Source organism: Entelurus aequoreus, linkage group LG12, assembly GCF_033978785.1.
Source record: "Entelurus aequoreus isolate RoL-2023_Sb linkage group LG12, RoL_Eaeq_v1.1, whole genome shotgun sequence".
NCBI lineage: Eukaryota > Metazoa > Chordata > Actinopteri > Syngnathiformes > Syngnathidae > Entelurus > Entelurus aequoreus.
Window position 1 is genome coordinate 4524916 of NC_084742.1, and position 22500 is coordinate 4547415.

At 37.3% G+C, this 22500-nt stretch overlaps 1 protein-coding gene across 5 annotated transcripts in view; it reads right to left on the reverse strand.

The window, feature by feature from the left end:
• sapcd1 (suppressor APC domain containing 1) overlaps positions 1 to 22500 on the reverse strand; it is a 53107-nt gene that overhangs the window by 8968 nt on the left and 21639 nt on the right. For 2 of the 5 annotated variants that reach the window (XM_062064503.1, XM_062064499.1), the window contains exon 3: positions 1820 to 1950. In XM_062064503.1, coding sequence (XP_061920487.1) covers positions 1820 to 1927 — 108 coding nt within the window. In that variant the 5' untranslated portion in view covers positions 1928 to 1950. Of the gene's footprint in view, positions 1 to 1819; positions 1951 to 6961; positions 7057 to 7693; positions 7862 to 9066; positions 9156 to 22500 lie in introns of those variants that run through there. The other 3 variants (XM_062064501.1, XM_062064502.1, XM_062064500.1) reach the window with 3 other exon arrangements.

The following is a 22500-nucleotide window of genomic DNA, read 5'->3' on the forward strand; positions in this document are numbered from 1 at the left end:
TGTAGTCATTGTATCATTGTCATAATAATAAATGAATAAAATCAATAAATTGTTTTACATTTTTGACATTAACATACAAATAAAAGCAATTTAGCTTACATATTTGTGTTGAATATATTATACATTTTGTTTTTTTTAATTTTCAGTATTTTTTTAGTTGATACACCCAACCTTGATCGAAAATTAAATGCATGAAAATAAGGACATTTTTGAAAGAAAAAAATATGACTAAAAATAAACAATTGAAGTATAATTTCATTCACATATAATATATAGACAATCTAAAAGTGTATACTATAATTTAATTAATGTTTTATGAGACCCGTTTTTATTTGTCCCACAGTGAGCAAATCCCATGTGCACAGAGAGGTACAAAGCACCGTCGATTATTGTAATATTTTTTTTATTATTATAACAATAAATTGTGTTACATTTTGGACTTTAACATAAAATAATATCAGAAATTCAGCTGATATGTTTACCCTGAATATTCTGAATAATGTTATTTTTTTATTTTCTGTATTTTTGCAGTCAATTCGAAATAAACTCAAACTCAACTCAACAACTCAATACATCCAAAACCTGATTAAAAATAAATGCATGAAAATAATGGATTAAAAAATAATTAATATATTATTTCATACATATATATAATATATATATATAGTTTCATGAAAGACTAGTTTTTATTGGTCTGGAAGTAGGCAAATTACAGGTTTACAGGAAGATTATTGTAATGAGTTTATCATTATCATAATAATAAAATGTATTACATTTTTGACATTAACATGAAAATAAAATAAATGAACTAAAATAATGGATTTTCTTTTTTTTCTGTAATAAATAGTAATAAATAATCTATATATATTTTTTTATACACACGTACCATATAAACAACCTAAAAGTGTCTAATATACTCTGTCTCGCAGTAGGCAAATTCTATGTTTACAGTAAGGTACAAAGCATTGTTGATTATTCTAATAATTGTATTATTATAACAATGATACATTTTTATTACATTTTGGAAGTTATTACAAAAACGTTAGGTAACATATTTTTGTTGAACACTATAAATGCTGTTCTTTTCCAAAACAATTCAAGTTTCAGGATGTTGTATTGTTATTTTGACAAAAAAAAATGTTTTGTATTGTATGTCGATTATTCAAATTATTTTCAAACTATTAATTAAACTGTTGCAAGAATTAATTCAACATTTCAGCTGCCATATTATATTGAAATATTGTGCACAGTGAGTAGTAGCATATATATAATTGTATTATTATAACAATGATACATTTTTATTACATTTTGGAAGTTATTACAAAAAACGTTAGGTAACATATTTTTGTTGAACACTATAAATGCTGTTCTTTTCCAAAACAATTCAAGTTTCAGGATGTTGTATTGTCTAATTTTACAAAAAAAATGTTTTGTATTGTATGTCGATTATTCAAATTATTTTCAAACTATTAATTAAACTGTTGCAAGAATTAATTCAACATTTCAGCTGCCATAATATATTCAAATATTGTGCACAGTGAGTAGTAGCATATCAATAAACAAGACACAGCTTGGGGTTGTGCGGTCACACCCACCTGTGCTCTTTTGGTCACTTCTTAACGGCTTCCTTACGAGCCTGTACTTGCTTGGCCTGTCACTTTGACTTTTGCATACTGTATGCTGTACAGTAAAATAAGCGACATGGTAATGCAGTTCAATCAACACATTCTCTCTGCATGTTGAACACTTTTTTGATTGTAAGCTGGTGCAGCCAAGTGGGCTTAAAGGACACAAATGTAGTGGTGGGCGTGTCTCTTACCCACGAGTAGAATCGAAGCGCGTCCAGGCCGTAGAGTCTGCTCTTTAGTGGGATGATGACCACGGTGTAGGAGCAGGAGGAGGCCGCAGCAGCCGGAGGACACGCCATGGACACAAACAAACATCCCAGTGCTGCAACACAGGAGGAAAAAAAAGATGTGTGTGTGAGTGAGAGAGAGAGAGAGAGTAGGCAGAGACTGCATGGTGCCCTCAGGGCGAGGCATTGAAAAATTCCACATGTCTCTGCCATTACTGCTGAATCCATACTGACAGGACAGAGACAAGGGGAAAACTAGGAGCACAAATGCAAATGAACAGGGAAATAGTGCTTGTTATGAGTGTTACAGTACGTAAGTGCAGAAGGAGGAAAACAATCTTTTTTTAGGTAAATAAATGTTCTTTCCGCTCAAAGGTGCAGCACTTTGTCCCGACACGCTCCCAGGAATGTGTCATTATGGACGATAGATCATTTGTCTCTCACACAAATGTATATTCTTTTGTTGTTGTTGCCTGAACGGAAGTATAAATACATAAAATATAATTGGATTGATTAATGATTCTTGAAAAGAAGTGTTTAAAAGGGTGCACTGGCAGATGAAATAATCAATAAATATCACATGCACAGTATTTTAATTTTGGATTGATTGAAACTTTTATTAGTAGATTGCACAGTTCAGCACATATTCCGTACAATTGACCACTAAATGGTAACACCCGAATAAGTTTTTCAACTTGTTTAAGTCGGGGTCCACGTAAATCAATTTATGGTCCCTGAGGGAACTCTCCTGAAGGAATCAATAAAGTACCATTTTTGTATCCATCTATTTTTAGGGTCCGCACAGGACCATTTGAAAAGGACTCCCAAAGGGAGTCCTTTTGCAATGGGACGAAAGGACCCTATTGAAATTGTAAGGTTTTATTATTATTATTCTTTATTATTATTAGGGTCCGCCCTGTACCCTGTACAAAGGACTCCCTGGGGGAGTCCTTTGTACTAGGAAAAAAACAAAACAAACTGCCTGTAACTCCCACTAGGAAGGTCGTAGAGACATGAAACAAAAACCTGTATGTGGGTCTCCTTTAGACCTACAACTCATAATGACACATTCTCGGGCGAAAACCAACAGGAAGTTGGCAATTTCCCATTTTAGACAAAAATGTACTAAATACACTGCTTTTGACGTCTTTGACCTCTAATTTGACCCCCTTAAAATACTTCAAAACTCACCAAACTTCTCACACACATCGGTACTGCTGGACATTGCGATCTAAAAAAAAAAAACGAACCCCAAAGCTCAAAATTGCGCTCTAGCGCAATTTTTGAATAAAACCGAGACAAAACTGCTTTTTAGAGGAAAACTCAGACAAAACTGCTTGTAACTTCCGGTAGGAACGTCTTAGAGACATGAAACAAAAACCTCTACGTAGGTCCCACCTAGACCTACATTTCTTAGATTGACATCCTTCAGCAAAAATCAACAGGAAGTTTGCTATTCCTCCTTCAAGACAAAATTTTTGTTACAACCGGTCACCAAACATCAAACGTTATCTCCTCTGAGCGCGTTTGTCGTTTCGGCTTCAAACTGCTACAGGAGAGAGATTGAACCCTTCTGATTAAAAGGTCTGTACGGATTTTTGATACGTGCTACCGTTTTGATTTTACGAGCCTTCAAAGACCCGCAGCACTAAAGTTGCTCCGCTGCTGTGATTTTACGCGCCGTCAAAGAAAACAACCACTGTGCCGCGACACCTAGGAAAAAGACACAGACACAACTTCCTCTAACTCCCAGTACCAATATCGTAGAGACACGAAACAAAAACCTCTATGTAGGTCTCACTCAGGACTACCACTGGACAAAAGTATTGGGACACCTAGGACTAGCACCTGCCAAAATGCGGACCCGACCAACGCTGCTTGCAGCTTTAATTATGTTTATATTTCTACTCAATAGTGTTTCTAGGTCAGTGTTACAATAAAAACCTTAGAGGAAAAAATAATTTAAAACATTTATATTGACGTACAACACTTACAACCTTTAGCATATCAGTATGTGGAATTAAATGATGGAATGGATTAAGTAAAGAAGTTAAACAATGTACTGACATGATCCAGTTTAAGAGGTTGTTCAAAATAATAGTGCTTACAAAGTACAAAGAAGAAGAATTATGAGAAATACTTTCAACCTTATTGTAAATAAGATATTCTTCATCTCAGTATGTTAATAATGACTGAATTTATTAATTACACATTACAAAACTATTGTGTATACTAATTCACAGATGTTATTTTATCATATAAAAGGGTCAGTAAATTATTCTATATATTTGTAAACACTCTGAAGCGGGAAAGGGGTAGGATTAAATAAGCTTTGCTTTTTCGGACATGATGTAAAGTGAAATGATATGGAACTGTGTGATGTATTATACTGTAAGAGTGTTCATGTTCGAAATAAACTAAAGAAAGAAAAACAGAAATATATTTTTTGGATTCAATTTAAGTGAACTTTATGAGTGCAAAATGGGCCCTTTTAGATAATAATTAATATAACAACAACAATATTATTATATCACATTATGTATTTTATTATATAATTATTATAATAAATACATTAACTATAGGTACTTCCCCCTCTCCTCCATCCCAGCTTTGCAGTTGTGATTCTCAACGTTGACCAGCAGAGGACGCTGTCTACGTAAGTAAAAGCGGGAAGCTTCACAGTTGTGATTTCTACTTTATAGGTACTTACCCCCCCCCAGCTTTACAGTTGTAGTTCTTAATGTTGACCAGCAGAGGACGCTGTCTACGTAAGTAAAGCGGGAAGCTTCTCAGTTGTGATTTGTAGTGTTCGCCAACAGGAAAGGCTGTTGCTCAAATTCTCGCTTAAAAGAGTGGCGCTATGCTTTTATCGAACACCAGAGGGCGCTAGAACAGTTAGCTCGACGTATGTTAAGTATGTGTTGTTTTCCCAATGCAAAACACGAAACCAAGGAAACCTCCTGGCCTGTTATTAAAATAGCCTCATTGTTTGTTTCTTTTTAATCCTACACACGTTTTTCAGTTAAAATCAGCCAAAACACACCTTTATCAACTTGTTGGAGAGGTATGTACAAACCCCGTTTCCATATGAGTTGGGAAATTGTGTTAGATGTAAATATAAACGGAATACAATGATTTGCAAATCCTTTTCAACCCATATTCAGTTGAATATGCTACAAAGACAACATATTTGATGTTCAAACTGATAAACATTTTTTTTTTTTGCAAATAATCATTAACTTTATAATTTGATGCCAGCAACACGTGACAAAGAAGTTGGGAAAGGTGGCAATAAATACTGATAAAGTTGAGGAATGCTCATCAAACACTTATTTGGAACATCCCACAGGTGAACAGGCAAATTGGGAACAGGTGGGTGCCATGATTGGGTAAAAAAGTAGATTCCATGAAATGCTCAGTCATTCAGAAACAAGGATGGGGCGAGGGTCACCACTTTGTCAACAAATGCGTGAGCAAATTGTTGAACAGTTTAAGAAAAACCTTTCTCAACCAGCTATTGCAAGGAATTTAGGGATTTCACCATCTACGCTCCGTAATATCATCAAAGGGTTCAGAGAATCTGGAGAAATCACTGCACGTAAGCAGCTAAGCCCGTGACCTTCCATCCCTCAGGCTGTACTGCATCAACAAGCGACATCAGTGTGTAAAGGATATCACCACATGGGCTCAGGAACACTTCACAAACCCACTGTCAGTAACTACAGTTGGTCGCTACATCTGTAAGTGCAAGTTAAAACTCTCCTATGCAAGGCGAAAACTGTTTATCAACAACACCCAGAAACGCCGTCGGCTTCGCTGGGCCTGAGCTCATCTAAGATGGACTGATTCAAAGTGGAAAAGGGTTCTGTGGTCTGACGAGTCCACATTTCAAATTGTTTTTGGAAACTGTGGACGTCAAAGAGGAAAAGAACCATCCGGATTGTTATAGGCGCAAAGTGTAAAAGGCAGCATGTGTGATGGTATGGGGGTGTATTAGTGCCCAAGACATGGGTAACTTACACATCTGTGAAGGCGCCATTAATGCTGAAAGGTACATACAGGTTTTGGAGCAACATATGTTGCCATCCAAGCAACGTTACCATGGACGCCCCTGCTTATTTCAGCAAGACAATGCCAAGCCACGTGTTACATCAACGTGGCTTCATAGTAAAAGAGTGCGGGTACTAGACTGGCCTGCCTGTAGTCCAGACCTGTCTCCCATTGAAAATGTGTGGCGCATTATGAAGCCTAAAATAGCAGAAGGGAGACCCCCGGACTGTTGAACAACTTAAGCTGTACATCAAGCAAGAATGGGAAAGAATTCCACCTGAGAAGCTTCAAAAATGTGTCTCCTCAGTTCCCAAACGTTTACTGAGTGTTGTTAAAAGGAAAGGCCATGTAACACAGTGGTGAACATGCCCTTTCCCAACTACTTTGGCACGTGTTGCAGCCATGAAATTCTAAGTTAATTATTATTTGCAAAAAAAAAAAAAGTTTATGAGTTTGAACATCAAATATGTTGTCTTTGTAGCATATTCAACTGAATATGGGTTGAAAAGGATTTGCAAATCATTGTATTCCGTTTATATTTACATCTAACACAATTTCCCAACTCATATGGAAACGGGGTTTGTATGTAAAAATGTGTAATTCACGGCCTTATATTGTGAACTTGTGTTTAACTTTATGGGGGTGGTGATATTAGAAATACAGATACAAATATGTATTTTTTCCCCGACAACGGTTAATCAGTTGCAGGTGTTCCTAATGTTGTGGCCAGTCAGTATGTATAGGGCAGTGGTCGGCAACCCAAAATGTTAAAAGAGCCACATTGGACCAAAAATACAAAAACAAATCTGTCTGGAGCCGCAACAAATTAGAAGCCATAATACAAACAGATAGTTTGTCATGAGATATACATTGAATTAAGATGACTTAAAGGAAACTAAATGAGCTCAAATATAGCTACAAATGAGGCATAATGATGCAATATGTACATATAGCTAGCCTAAATAGCATGTTAGCATCGATTAGCTTGCAGTCATGCAGTGACCAAATATGTCTGATTAGCACTCCACACAAGTCAATAACATCAACAAAACTCACCTTTGTGCATTCACGCACAACATTAAAAGTTTGGCGGACAAAATGAGACGGAAAAAGAAGTGGCATAAAACACGTCCTAGAAAGTCGGAGAAAGTTATACATTGTAAACAAACTAAGGTGAGTTCAAGGACCGCCAAAATTAGTAGGACAAAACGGCGCTCGCCAAATACTCGAATCAGTGAAGCATGTTTAATACAAACAGTGTGATTTATAACAATTAGGGAGGTTTGTGTCATGTTTGTCCTCCTACAGTAACCATATTAAAACAAAAAATATACATTTTTTCCCCTCATCTTTTTCCATTTTTCATACATTTTTGAAAAAGCTTCAGAGAGCCACTAGGGCGGCGCTAAAGAGCCGCATGCGGCTCTAGAGCCGCGGGTTGCCGACCCCTGGTATAGATCACAGTCAGTATCTTGCCCTTTTATATGTACATACTGTTAAATAAGCAAGATCAGCAGCAAAAAGCATAATGTCAAGTAAAAACGTAAGAAATACTATAAGCCTAACACACATTGTCAGCGATATGATGTATATTATATATAATATTATACTTGAGCATATGGGGAAGTGTATTATCTCCCCTTTCCAGCGGCCCCTTACACTTAATGAGGATTTCCCCCTGTGGCCCCACTAAGGGGGAGGTTCACAACCTTGTCCCACACTCTGTGAATGTGCTCCTCCGAGCGACATTTTTTATTTTATGATGTCGTGGATAATACAAATACTCACTTCCTATTACAGGCCTGCTTTGGTCGCCTACTACAGCTTTGTGGCTAAGAAAGGACCCCTTGTTACTTCCTGTATGCACACACTCATGTCACGACCACATTCACTCACACTTTCCAAAACCACCAGCGCACGCGCACACACACACACGCACACACACACACACACACACACACACACACACACACACACACACACACACACACACACACAGGCCCGGCCCTAACCAATCTGGCGCCCTAGGCAAGATTTTAGGTGGCGCGCCCCCCCCCCCCCCCCCCACATCGGCAGTGAAGTGTATATACTCACAAGAAACCGAATAGCTTTGTCTTTGACCTTTTTTTTTTTACTTAAAGAAACTAAATTAACAATCAGAATAGTTAACAAGATAAAAAAAAATATGGATAAATAAATGAATACAAAAAATAAAAAATGAATATATGAAATACAATATTTTTTACATATATAAACACAAAATAAAACGTGTCAACAAGTTGCACAAAATAAATTAAAAATACAATACAAATAAGGCACTGCACAAAACAAGATATCAAACCAGTATGACTTTAACAACTATATTACAAAAAAAGGGGATCCTACAGAGTTCTCTATTTGTGCTTTTTAATATTGCATTAACTAGCATGACTTACAAATTACTGTACACCAGGGAGTGCTGTAATTACCTAACGTTACATTATTATTTTCCATAACAATTTAGCCCCCTCCACAATATTAACCCGACGTTAAAACAGAACTAGCTATTTATTGATTAGCAATTGCCGAATCATGTAACATTAGCTTAATGCTAAAAAGCCAGGTTACTAGCACATTCTGTAACAGACAAATAATTTCATGTAGGCTGATGTTACCTACCTGCTACCTCTGTCTTTTTCTCGTTTCTCCTCTTCTTTTCTCCCCTGGGCACCTGACAGTTTTGGCCGTTTTGACATCTTGTGTTGATTTTTTTTTATGTGGTGACGTCCAAAAAGAGTCATGATACGGGAAGGGAGGGGGCACACCGTGCCGGGGGAGGGGGAGCGTAATGTTGTAACAAATAATATTTCTATTAAATAGGCTTTACTTTGCATTTTAATTAACGTGGGATTATTTTATGTATTTAGAAATAATAGTACCAACTTTTTTATTTTAATTTTATTTTTTCCTCCAACATTTGTGGCACTGGCGTGGCGCCCCCTGATGGACGGCGCCCTTAGCATTTGCCTATACGGCCTATGCCATGGGCCGGCCCTGCACACACACACACACACACACACACACACACACACACACACACACACACACACACACACACACACACACACACACACACACACACACACACACACACACAGCTACCGAAGCCACTCGTACGTTACCTCAGTTTGAAAGAGGCGGGAAAAAGGTGCAATTGGGGCGCCGCCTCTGTGTTGAATAACTTTGGCCCATGCTCTGCTCATTCAGGAATCTGAGTGGATTATGTAACACACAAAAACAACATTTCTGAATGCATTCAAGCAAATGGAAAAGACAACAGTACAGTACATTAAAACAACTTCAAAACTCTAGACTTGCTGGTGTTTGAGTTACCGAAATCTCAAATACTTATTAAAAGTAGAGATGTCCGATATTATCGGCCGATAAATGCTTTAAAATGTAATATCGGAAATTATCGGTATCGGTTTCAAAATTATCCGTATCGGTTTCAAAAAGTAAAATGTATGACTTTTTAAAACGCCGCCCAGTGGACGTAGGGAGAAGTACAGAGCGCCACTAAACCTTAAAGGCACTGCTTTTGCATGCCGGCCCAGTCACATAATATGTACGACTTTTCACACACACAATTGAATGCAATCCATACTTGGTCAACAGCCATACAGGTCACACTGAGGGTGGCCGTATGAACAACTTTAACACTGTTACAAATATGCGCCACACTGTGAACCCACACCAAACAAGAATGACAAACACATTTCGGGAGAACGTCCGCACCGTAACACAACAGAACAAATACCCAGAACCCCTTGCAGCACTAACTCTTCCGGGACGCTACAATATACCCCCCCAACCCCGACCACCTCAACCTCCTCATGCTCTCTCAGGGAGAGCATGTCCCAAATTCCAAGCTGCTGTTTTGAGGCATTTTTTAAAAAAAAATGCACTTTGTGACTTCAATAATAAATATGGCAGTGCCATGTTGGCATTTTTTTCCCCATAACTTGAGTTGATTTATTTTGGGAAAACCTTGTTACATTGTTTAATGCATCCAGCGGGGGGCACCACAACAAAATTAGGCATAATAATGTGTTAATTCCACGGCTGTATATATCGGTATCGGTAATTAAGAGTTGGACAATATCGGATATCGGCAAAAAAGCCATTATCGGACATCTCTAATTAAAAAGTACCAAGCCAAGTGTTTCTTCAAAATAGCCACCCTTTGCGCTAATTACTGTTTTGCACACTCTTGGCATTCTCTGGATGAGTGAAAACCATTTCAGGTGACTACCTCTTGAAGCTCATCAAGAGAATGCCAAGAGTGTGCGAAAAAGTAATCAAAGCAAAGGGTGGCTATTTTGAAGAAACTAGAATACAAAACATGTTTTCAGTTATTTCACCTTTTTTTTGTCAAGTACATAACTCCACATTCATAGTTGTGATGCCTTCAGTGACAATCTACAATGTAAATAGTCATGAAAATAAAGAAAACACATTGAATGAGAAGGTGTGTCCAAACTTTTGGCCTGTGCTGTATACTTAAAGAGGGTAGGATTACACTTTGGTGCACATTAGGATAGATGTTTAGTTACAATCAGTTATTTTGAAGACATTCTAAATGAATCAATACGTAAACCTGGTCGAAACAATAAACGTAGTTAAAGGTGTTTTAAGTCAATAATACAAACACATACTTATATAAATAATGTAAATATAAAAAAAAAAATCTATAAAAATAACTGAATACAATTTATATATTTATGTAAATATATAATTAAAAAAAAATATTTTTAATATTAAAAAAATACTCAAATTAATGCACTAAAATACGAATATAGTAAAGTTGTATTATTACTTCGCCAATTCTGCACATTTAGTGTGGTAATATTTGTGTTAAAACCATACTTTTGGTGGGTAATGTAACTGATATAGCATTATACTGTACATGCATATTCATTATTATTATTAATTATGGGCAAACATTGAAACTCTACCGTCTCTTAACACAATACAAATGATAGTATACTCATGCCTACACGTTCCACTTTAAGCAGCTATATTTATTTACTTTGATATGAACGAATAAAGGAAACTAAACACTTTTAACCAAGAAAAATACAGAAAAAAGAAGTACCAGAACAATATCTGGGGATGTTTCATATGTTCTCAATATCACACTAATTAAGATGATCTTTATTGTGTAGTCTTAATTAAAAACAACACATTTGGCACACCTCAAACATACATATGTGTGTATGTATAAACATTAGGGCTGGGCGATAAAACGATATCAATACAGTATAAATTGCGATAGACACATAATATCAATAAAAAATGTTCAATAAAACGCTTGATATAAATATATTTTTGCTTTGTCGGAAGAAACAGGAAGTGGCGAAGCAAGGTTGGTTGCATGAACAAAGGCACTCTTTAACCGAGCAACGCAGGACGTGACACGCTAACAACCAATCAGGTAACAGTATTAGCTGTCACGTTCGGTTGTGCCGTCTTGTTGTCTTGCAGTTGATTCTCTGCACGGAGTGAGAAGGGAAAGTAAAAAAATGAGTGCAGCATAGAGCGAATATTGTGGATAAAACAGGAAAAGTCACCATGACGGTATGGCAGTTTTTGGGGGATTTTTAAAAACGGACCGTAGTCAGACCAATGTGGTCTGTAAATTATGCAAGACGCTTGTCCAAACCAAGACCGGAACTACCACACCAACTTCGCTGCGCTCACCCTTTAGAGCACTAAACCTGCAGAAAAAGTTATTCTCAGGTTTCTCTTTATTTACACTTTCCCCACTTTGCACTATTTTCTTACACTTTATTAAGCATTTCTTACATATTCCTTATTTGTGCACCTTGAAGGCCTACTGAAAGCCACTACTAGCGACCACGCAGTCTGATAGTTTATATATCAATGATGAAATCTTAACATTGCAACACATGCCAATACGGCCGGGTTAACTTATAAAGTGACATTTTAAATTTCCCGCCACACTTCCGGTTGAAAATGTCTATGTATGATGACGTATGCGCGTGACGTCAATGGTTGAAACGGAAGTATTCGGACACATTGAATCCAATACAAAAAGCTCTGTTTTCATCCCAAAATTCCACAGTATTCTGGACATCTGTGTTGGTGAATCTTTTGCAATTTGTTTAATGAACAATGAAGACTGCAAAGAAGAAAGCTGTAGGTGGGATCGGTGTATTAGCGGCTGGCTGCAGCAACACAACCAGGAGGACTTTGACTTGGATAGCAGACGCGCTACGGTGAGTACAGCTTTGGCTTCCAAACATTTGATCGCTTGCCCGTACGTGCGTGTCGCTATGTGCATGTCACGTACGTAACTTGGGGGAAATATATGTTTCTTGCCGACTCTGATAGTGGCCGGGGTGTCGTCGAAAGCTACAACGCCGTCCCGTAGCTAAGTTAGCTTCAATGGCGTTGTTAGCAACAGCATTGTTAAGCTTCGCCAAGCTGGAAATTATTAACCGTGTATTTACATTATATATTATATATGTATTGTTGATTTTCTGTCTATCCTTCCAGTCAGGGGTTTATTTATTTTGCTTCTATCTGCATTTGAGCCCGATGCTATAATGTTAGCTCAGTAGCTAAAGAGCTTCGCCGATGTATTGTCGTGGAGATAAAAGTCACTGTGAATGTCCATTTCGCGTTCTCGACTCTCATTTTCAAGAGGATATAGTATCCGAGGTGGTTTAAAATACAAATCTGTGATCCACAATAGAAAAAGTGTGGAATCCAATGAACCCTTGTACCTAAGTTACGGTTGGAGCGAAAAAAAGATACGTCCTACACTGCACTCTAGTCCTTCACTCTCACTTTCCTCATCCACGAATCTTTCATCCTCGCTCAAATGAATGGGATAATCGTCGCTTTCTCGGTCTGAATCTCTCTCGCTGCATTGTAAACAATGGGGAAATGTGAGGAGTCTTTCCTCCTGTGACGTCACGCTACTTCCAGGTACAGGCAAGGCTTTTTTTGATCAGCGACCAAAAGTTGCGAACTTTATCGTCGTTGTTCTCTACTAAATCCTTTCAGCAAAAATATGGCAATATCGTGAAATGATCAAGTATGACACATAGAATGGATCTGCTATCCCCGTTTACTAAAAAAAATTTCATTTCAGTAGGCCTTTAATCTTAGAAGGTTATTGTTAAGTGTTCGATGTGATTTTAGAATTTAGTTTGACATTGTTTTCCATGCTTGTGTTGACATTTCCTTTCCTTTCTACCTTGATAGCGGGGAGGAAAGTTACATTTTACATAAAAATGTTTACATTCCATATATTTTACTCCTGGTCCTTTTTTTTTTTAATGGGTCATAAAAAATATCAATAATTATCGATATAAAACGCTCATATCGTGATACAGTTTTCATCGCCCGGCCCTATATACATATACACTACCGTTCAAAAGTTTGGAGTCACATTGAAATGTCCTTATTTTTGAAGGAAAAGCACTGTACTTTTCAATGAAGATAACTTTAAACTAGTCTTAACTTGAAAGAAATACACTCTATACATTGCTAATGTGCTAAATGACTATTCTAGCTGCAAATGTCTGCTTTTTGGTGCAATATCTACATAGGTGTATAGAGGCCCATTTCCAGCAACTATCACTCCAGTGTTCTAATGGTACAATGTGTTTGCTCATTGGCTCAGAAGGCCAATTGATGATTAGAAAACCCTTGTACAATCATGTTCACACATCTGAAAACACTTTAGCTTGTTACAGAAGCTACAAAACTGACCTTCCTTTGAGCAGATTGAGTTTCTGGAGCATCACATTTGTGGGGTCAATTAAACGCTCAAAATGGCCAGAAAAAGAGAACTTTCATCTGAAACTCGACAGTCTATTCTTGTTCTTAGAAATGAAGGCTATTCCACTAAATTGTTTGGGTGACCCCAAACTTTTGAACGGTAGTGTACATATACATATACATATACATATATATATTATCCTGCGTGTGCGAGGGCTCGTAAAAACACAGCCCAGCCCAGATGAGATCCAGATGTTTGGCAGATGTAGATAAGGGCAAAAACACACCAGCTGGCTGCGAAGGAATTTCACATGCAGAATATTTACTATGAATTTTCACAGTTAGTGGACACATTTCTGCCCTAAATGTTTATTTTGAAGAACAACAATGGAGGTAATTTGATGGCTATTCAAACAATGATTATACATAAGCTTCCTTGCGGTCATCGTGGTATGGGGTTGCCCTCGAAGAAACCAAAACAAGCCCCCCCCCACCCAAAACACTTACGCTTGGACAAAAACAAAGGATCAATTTACAGCCCAACCCCCTCGTCACGCCCCCACAAACACTACATCAGCAATAACCTACACCTATTATGGCACCATAATAAGATTTGACACCCTACCCACGCTGGGGATCCCCCCCCTCCCCCAAAAACAAACAAGTTAGCATCTCCTTGGGTATATTTCGACAGAAACCCATCCAACCTGACACCCAGGCTCCCCCGGGGAAACCATGACAATATCCAGCTGCTCTCCCTGCACCCCGAAAATGGGCCTGACAGCGGCCCCCCTCCAAGAGTACTATTTGTTATGGCTCTTTTCATTTCTCTGTTCGCCAAATCTCTCAGAACCACACCATAACATCACACCTTACAATGATTTTTTTTTTTGACCACATTGGTTAACAATAACAGGTGAAGAAAAAGGCAATCGACTGTCTGCGGTGAACCATTTCTTAAACCCCAAACTGCACACGCGAACCAACAACTTCCTTTCCATATTTCTCTTTTTTTAATTGGTCCACTTCCTGTTTAAGAAACACACTTCCTGTTGGACCGTGCATGCGCCAGCTCGCTCATATCTAAACCGTTTTTGTTGCAAAAAGCATTGAAATCACAAACAAATCACGATAAAATTGTCAGGGACTGACTTACTAAAGGTTTGTTTATTAAGATTAAAGTACCAATGATTGTCACACACACACTAGGTGTGGTGAAATGTGTCCTCTGCATTTGACCCATCCCCTTGTTCACCCCCTGGGAGGTGAGGGGAGCAGTGGGCAGCAGCGGTGGCCGCGCCCGGGAATCATTTTTGGTGATTTAACCCCCAATTCCAACCCTTGATTCTGAGTGGCAAGCAGGGAGGTAACGGGTCCCATTTTTATAGTCTTTGGTATGACCCGGCCGGGGTTTGAACTCTCAACCTACTGTACTGTACTAAAACATGTGCACACTTGATAGCACACGCAAAGTTGATCTACTAAACGTGTGCAAAGTGGATTGTCTCTCTTATATTGAGCCTTTCTGTCTTGATGAAAATGCAAAATATATGCAGAATATATATACATGCATGCATATATGTATACACATGCATACATATATATATATATATATATATACATACATATGTGCAGGCCTGGCCCTAACCAATCTGGCGCCCTATGCAAGATTAGACAAACCGAATAGCTTTGTCTTTGACCTTTTTTTTTTGCTTAAAGAAAGCAAATGAACATATTATATGAGAATGTTATGTTATGATTATCTTTAACCGAATCACAGCAGTGCTCAAATTAAAAAACAGCATTCCCTCTCATGAGATATTGCTTCATTAACATTAATGATGTGCACTTTAACAACTAGGCTTACAACTATACCTAATATATAAAGGGGTGGAAAAGTGACTATTACCTGCAGGGCAAACATTAGCTAACCAGAAGGCAATAACAATGTAAAAAAACAAACACCTGCTTAAGAGATCTAATACAAATGTCCCTGAGGAATGTAAGGTGGGAGTACTGTAATTACCAAACGTTACATTATTATTTTCCATAACAATTTAGCCCCCTCCACAATATTAACCCGACGTTAAAACAGAAGAAGCTATTTATTGATTAGCAATTGCAGAATCATGTAGCATTAGCTTAATGCTAAAAAGCCAGGTTACTATCACATGTAACAGACAAATAATTTAATGTAGGCTAACGTTACCTACCTGCTACCTCTGTCTTTTTCTCGTTTCTCCTCCTCTTCTTTTCTATTTTTTTCTTCCCTGGGCACCTGACAGTTTTGGCCGTTTTGACATCTTGTGTTGATTTTTTGACGTGGTGAGTCCAAAAAGAGTCATGATACGGGAAGGGAGGGGGCGCACCGTGTTGGGCGTAATGTTGTAACAAATAATATTTCTATTAAATACGCTTTACTTTGCATTTTAATTAACGTGGGATTATTTTTTCTATTTAGAAATAATAGTACCAACTTTTATTTATTTAATTTTTTTTTCCTCCAACATTTGCGGCACTGGCGTGGCGCCCCCTGATGGACGGCGCCCTTAGCATTTGCCTATACGGCCTATACGACAAACATGACACAAACCTCCCTAATTGTTATAAATCACACTGTTTATATTAAACATGCTTCACTGATTCGAGTATTTGGCGAGCGCCGTTTTGTCCTACTAATTTTGGCGGTCCTTGAACTCACCTTAGTTTGTTTCCATGTATAACTTTCTCCGACTTTCTAGGACGTGTTTTATGCCACTTCTTTTTCTGTCTCATTTTGTCCACCAAACTTTTAACGTTGTGCGTGAATGCACAAAGGTGAGTTTTGTTGATGTTATTGACTTGTGTGGAGTGCTAATCAGACATATTTGGTCACTGCATGACTGCAAGCTAATCGATGCTAACATGCTATTTAGGCTAGCTGTATGTACATATTGCATCATTATGCCTCATTTGTAGCTATATTTGAGCTCATTTAGTTTCCTTTAAGTCATCTCAATTCAATGTATATCTCATGACACACTATCTGTTTGTATTATGACTTCTAATTTGTTGCGGCTCCAGACAGATTTGTTTTTGTATTTTTGGTCCAATATGGCTCTTTCAACATTTTGGGTTGCCGACCCCTGCCCTAACCTTTTAAAAGAAATCACATTTTTGATGAAAAAAAAGTGTCAAAAATCATTTTATAAAGAAAAATGCTTTCTAAATGTGTTATGTTCTTATTGTGAAGAAATACTGTAAATAACTATTCTTGAAGAGTAACGGGGCTAGCTATTACCATTAGCTTAGCTAAAGAGTTCGCCACAAAACCCCATGTTTAGAATTGTATTGTTTTTAAATAATATTTGATGTATTTAAAAAAAAAAAAAATGTTAGGCTTTATTCAGCAATTAATTAATTATAGTAGATTATAGCAGCAGTAGCAGAGCTAAATTAGCTTCAGTCCTGCTAAACCTAAGTATCTCCGCTAAACTAACGATGCGTCCCTAATTAGGGATGTCCGATAATGGCTTTTTGCCGATATCCGATATTCCGATATTGTCCAACTCTTTAATTACCGATACCGATATCAACCGATATATACAGTCGTGGAATTAACACATTATTATGTCTAATTTGGACAACCAGGTATGGTGAAGATAAGGTACTTTTTAAAAAAAATTATAAAATAAAATAAGATAAATAAATTAAAAACATTTTCTTGAATAATAAAGAAAGTAAAACAATATAAAAACAGTTACATAGAAACTAGTAATGAATGAAAATGAGTCACATTAACTGTTAAAGGTTAGTACTATTAGTGGAGCAGCAGCACGCACAATCATGTGTGCTTACGGACTGTATCCCTTGCAGACTGTATTGATATATATTGATATATAATGTAGGAAGCAGAATATTAATAACAGAAAGAAACAACCCTTTTGTGTGAATGAGTGTAAATGGGGGAGGAAGGTTTTTTGGGTTGGTGCACTAATTGTAAGTGTATCTTGTGTTTTTTATGTTGATTTAATTATTTAAAAAAACAAAAAAACAAAAAAAACGATACCGATAATAAAAAAAAAACGATACCGATAATTTCCGATATTACATTTTAACGCATTTATCAGCCGATAATATCGGCAGGCCGATATTCAGCAATTAATTAATTATAGTAGATTATAGCAGCAGTAGCAGAGCTAAATTAGCTTCAGTCCTGCTAAACCTAAGTATCTCCGCTAAACTAACGATGCGTCCCTAATTAGGGATGTCCGATAATGGCTTTTTGCCGATATTCCGATATTGTCCAACTCTTTAATTACCGATACCGATATCAACCGATACCGATATCAACCGATATATACAGTCGTGGAATTAACACATTATTATGTCTAATTTGGACAACCAGGTATGGTGAAGATAAGGTACTTTTTAAAAAAAATTATAAAATAAAATAAGATAAATAAATTAAAAACATTTTCTTGAATAAAAAAGAAAGTAAAACAATATAAAAACAGTTACATAGAAACTAGTAATGAATGAAAATGAGTAACATTAACTGTTAAAGGTTAGTACTATTAGTGGAGCAGCAGCACGCACAATCATGTGTGCTTACGGACTGTATCCCTTGCAGACTGTATTGATATATATTGATATATAATGTAGGAAGCAGAATATTAATAACAGAAAGAAACAACCCTTTTGTGTGAATGAGTGTAAATGGGGGAGGGAGGTTTTTTGGGTTGGTGCACTAATTGTAAGTGTATCTTGTGTTTTTTTATGTGGATTTAATTTAAAAAAAAAAAAAAAAGAAGTCATTATTAAGTACTTATTAATGCCTTATTTGGCATGGCCTTATTATAACCCTAACCCTCTAACCCTGGCCCTAACCCTAACCAAATAACTCTAAATTAAGTCTTTATTACTTAGAATTAGGGATGTCCGATAATGGCTTTTTGTCGATATCCGATATTCCGATATTGTCCAACTCTTTAATTACCGATACCGATATCAACCGATATATACAGTCGTGGAATTAACACATTATTATGTCTAATTTGGCCAACCAGGTATGGTGAAGATAAGGTACTTTTAAAAAATAAAATAAAAAATAAAATAAGATAAATAAATTAAAAACATTTTCTTGAATAAAAAAAAAAGTAAAACAATATAAAAACAGTTACATAGAAACTAGTAATTAATGAAAATGAGTCAAATTAACTGTTAAAGGTTAGTACTATTAGTGGACCAGCAGCACGCACAATCATGTGTGCTTACGGACTGTATCCCTTGCAGACTGTATTGATATCAATCAATCATCAATCAATGTTTATTTATATAGCCCTAAATCACAAGTGTCTCAAAGGGCTGTACAAGCCACAACGACATCCTCGGTACAGAGCCCACATACGGGCAAGGAAAAACTCACCCCAGTGGGACGTCGGTGAATGACTATGAGAAACCTTGGAGAGGACCGCATATGTGGGTAACCCCCCCCCCCCCCCCCCTCTAGGGGAGACCGAAAGCAACGGATGTCGAGTGGGTCTGACATAATATTGTGAAAGTCCAGTCCACAGTGGATCCAACACATCAGCGGGAGTCCAGTCCACAGCGGGGCCAACAGGAAACCATCCCGAGCGGAGACGGGTCAGCAGCGCAGAGATGTCCCCAACCGATGCACAGGCTAGTGGTCCACCCGGGGTCCCGACTCTGGACAGCCAGCACTTCATCCATGGCCACCGGACCTATGCAACTCCCCCTCGCAAGGGACAGGGGAGAAGAGGAGAGAAGAAAAGAAACGGCAGATCAACTGGTCTAAAAAAGGGGGGGTCTATTTAAAGGCTAGATTATACAAATGAGTTTTAAGATGGGACTTAAATGCTTCTACTGAGGTAGCATCTCTAACTGTTACCGGGAGGGCATTCCAGAGTACTGGAGCCCGAATAGAAAACGCTCTATAGCCCGCAGACTTTTTTTTGGCTCTGGGAATCACTAATAAGCCGGAGTTCTTTGAACGCAGATTTCTTGTCGGGACATATGGTACAATACAATCGGCGAGATAGGCTGGAGCTAAACCGTGTAATATTTTATACGTAAGTAGTAAAACCTTAAAGTCGCATCTTAAGTGCACAGGAAGCCAGTGCAGGTGAGCCAGTATAGGCGTAATATGATCCAACTTTCTTGTTTTTGTCAAAAGCCTTGCAGCCGCATTTTGTACCAACTGTAATCTTTTAATGCTAGACATAGGGAGGCCCGAAAATAATACGTTACAGTAATCGAGACGAGACGTAACGAACGCATGAATAATGATCTCAGCGTCGCTAGTGGACAAGATGGAACGAATTTTAGCGATATTACGGAGATGAAAGAAGGCCGTTTTAGTAACACTCTTAATGTGTGACTCAAACGAGAGAGTTGGGTGGAAGATAATACCCAGATTCTTTACCGAGTCTCCTTGTTTAATTGTTTGGTTGTCAAATGTTAAGGTGGTATTATTAAATAGATGTTGGTGTCTAGCAGGACCGATAATCAGCATTTCCGTTTTCTTAGCGTTGAGTTGCAAAAAGTTAGCGGACATCCATTGTTTAATTTCATTAAGACACGCCTCCAGCTGACTACAGTCCGGCGTGTTGGTCAGCTTTAGGGGCATGTAGAGTTGAGTGTCATCAGCATAACAGTGAAAGCTAACACCGTATATATATATTGATATATAATGTAGGAACCAGAATATTAATAACAGAAAGAAACAACCCTTTTGTGTGAATGAGTGTAAATGGGGGAGGGAGGTTTTTTGGGTTGGTGCACTAATTGTAAGTGTATCTTGTGTTTTTTATGTGGATTTAAATAAAAAAAAAAAAAAAAAAAGAAGTCATTATTAAGTACTTATTAATGCCTTATTTGGCATGGCCTTATTATAACCCTAACCCTCTAACCCTGGCCCTAACCCTAACCAAATAACTCTAAATTAAGTCTTTATTACTTAGAATTAGGGATGTCCGATAATGGCTTTTTGTCGATATCCGATATTCCGATATTGCCCAACTCTTAATTACCGATACCGATATCAACCGATATATGCAGTCGTGGAATTAACACATTATTATGCCTAATTCGGACAACCAGGTATGGTGAAGATAAGGTACTTTTTAAAAAAATGAATCAAATAAAATAAGATAAATAAATTAAAAACATTTTCTTGAATAAAAAAGAAAGTAAAACAATATAAAAAAAACAGTTACATAGAAACTAGTAATTAATGAAAATTTGTAAAATTAACTGTTAAAGGTTAGTACTATTAGTGGAGCAGCAGCACGCACAATCATGTGTGCTTACGGACTGTATCCCTTGCAGACTGTATTGATATATATTGATATATAATGTAGGAACCAGAATATTAATAACAGAAAGAAACAACCCTTTTGTGTGAATGAGTATAAATGGGGGAGTGAGGTTTTTTGGGTTGGTGCACTAATTGTAAGTGTATCTTGTGTTTTTTATGTGGATTTAATTTAAAAAAACAAACAAAAAAAAGTCATTATTAAGTACTTATTAATGCCTTATTTGGCATGGCCTTATTATAACCCTAACCCTCTAACCCTGGCCCTAACCCTAACCAAATAACTCTAAATTAAGTCTTTATTACTTAGAATTAGGGATGTCCGATAATGGCTTTTTGTCGATATCCGATATTCCGATATTGCCCAACTCTTAATTACCGATACCGATATCAACCGATATCGATATATACAGTCGTGGAATTAACACATTATTATGTCTAATTTGGACAACCAGGTATGGTGAGGATAAGGTACTTTTTAAAAAAAATTATAAAATAAAATAAGATAAATAAATTAAAAACATTTTCTTGAATAAAAAAGAAAGTAAAACAATATAAAAACAGTTACATAGAAACTAGTAATTAATGAAAATGAGTAAAATTAACTGTTAAAGGTTAGTACTATTAGTGGAGCAGCAGCACGCACAACCATGTGTACTTACGGACTGTATCCCTTGCAGACTGTATTGATATATATTGATATATAATGTAGGAAGCAGAATATTAATAACAGAAAGAAACAACCCTTTTGTGTGAATGAGGAGGGAGGTTTTTTGGGTTGGTGCATTAATTGTAAGTGTATCTTGTGTTTTTTATGTTGATTTAATTTAAAAAAAATAAAAATTAAATAAAAAACCGATACCGATAATTTCCGATATTACATTTTAACGCATTTATCGTCCGATAATATCGGCAGGCTGATATTATCGGACATCCCTATCCCTAATACATCCATTACAAGTCTTATCCCACTGGGAACAAAATGAATTGAAACAAAAACAGCTTAAAGGCTTTTCTTTCGGCCCTCAACCTTTAACACAAGTCACATTGTCGTACGGCGCTGTTGTTTTTTGCTAATTTATTCAATGGGCCTGGTGTGCAAAGGGAGCACAATGGCGGAAAATACTACATCGCCAAAGTGTAACATACATCCTTGGATTAAGTGATGTGGGGGTGCGATGAGGGGGGCACACCAAAACACACACAGGACGCCCACGAACACAACAAGAAGAGGATTAGGATTTTCATGTAGCACAGTAAACTGACTGTAAATACAGGTCAGGGGGCCGACACAATCATTGCACGCTCATAGGGCCTCATTTTAAAAGCCATGGCCCCTCAAATATGTACAAAAGGGCCATTTCACACAAACACAGATTAGTGGGCCATTAGGGAATTGGGTCACCATCACTAACTAACCATTATGTTACGTGAGATACCTCAAGTAGCCCATCCCACTATGGAGAACACGCATTAGGGGTGCACAAAA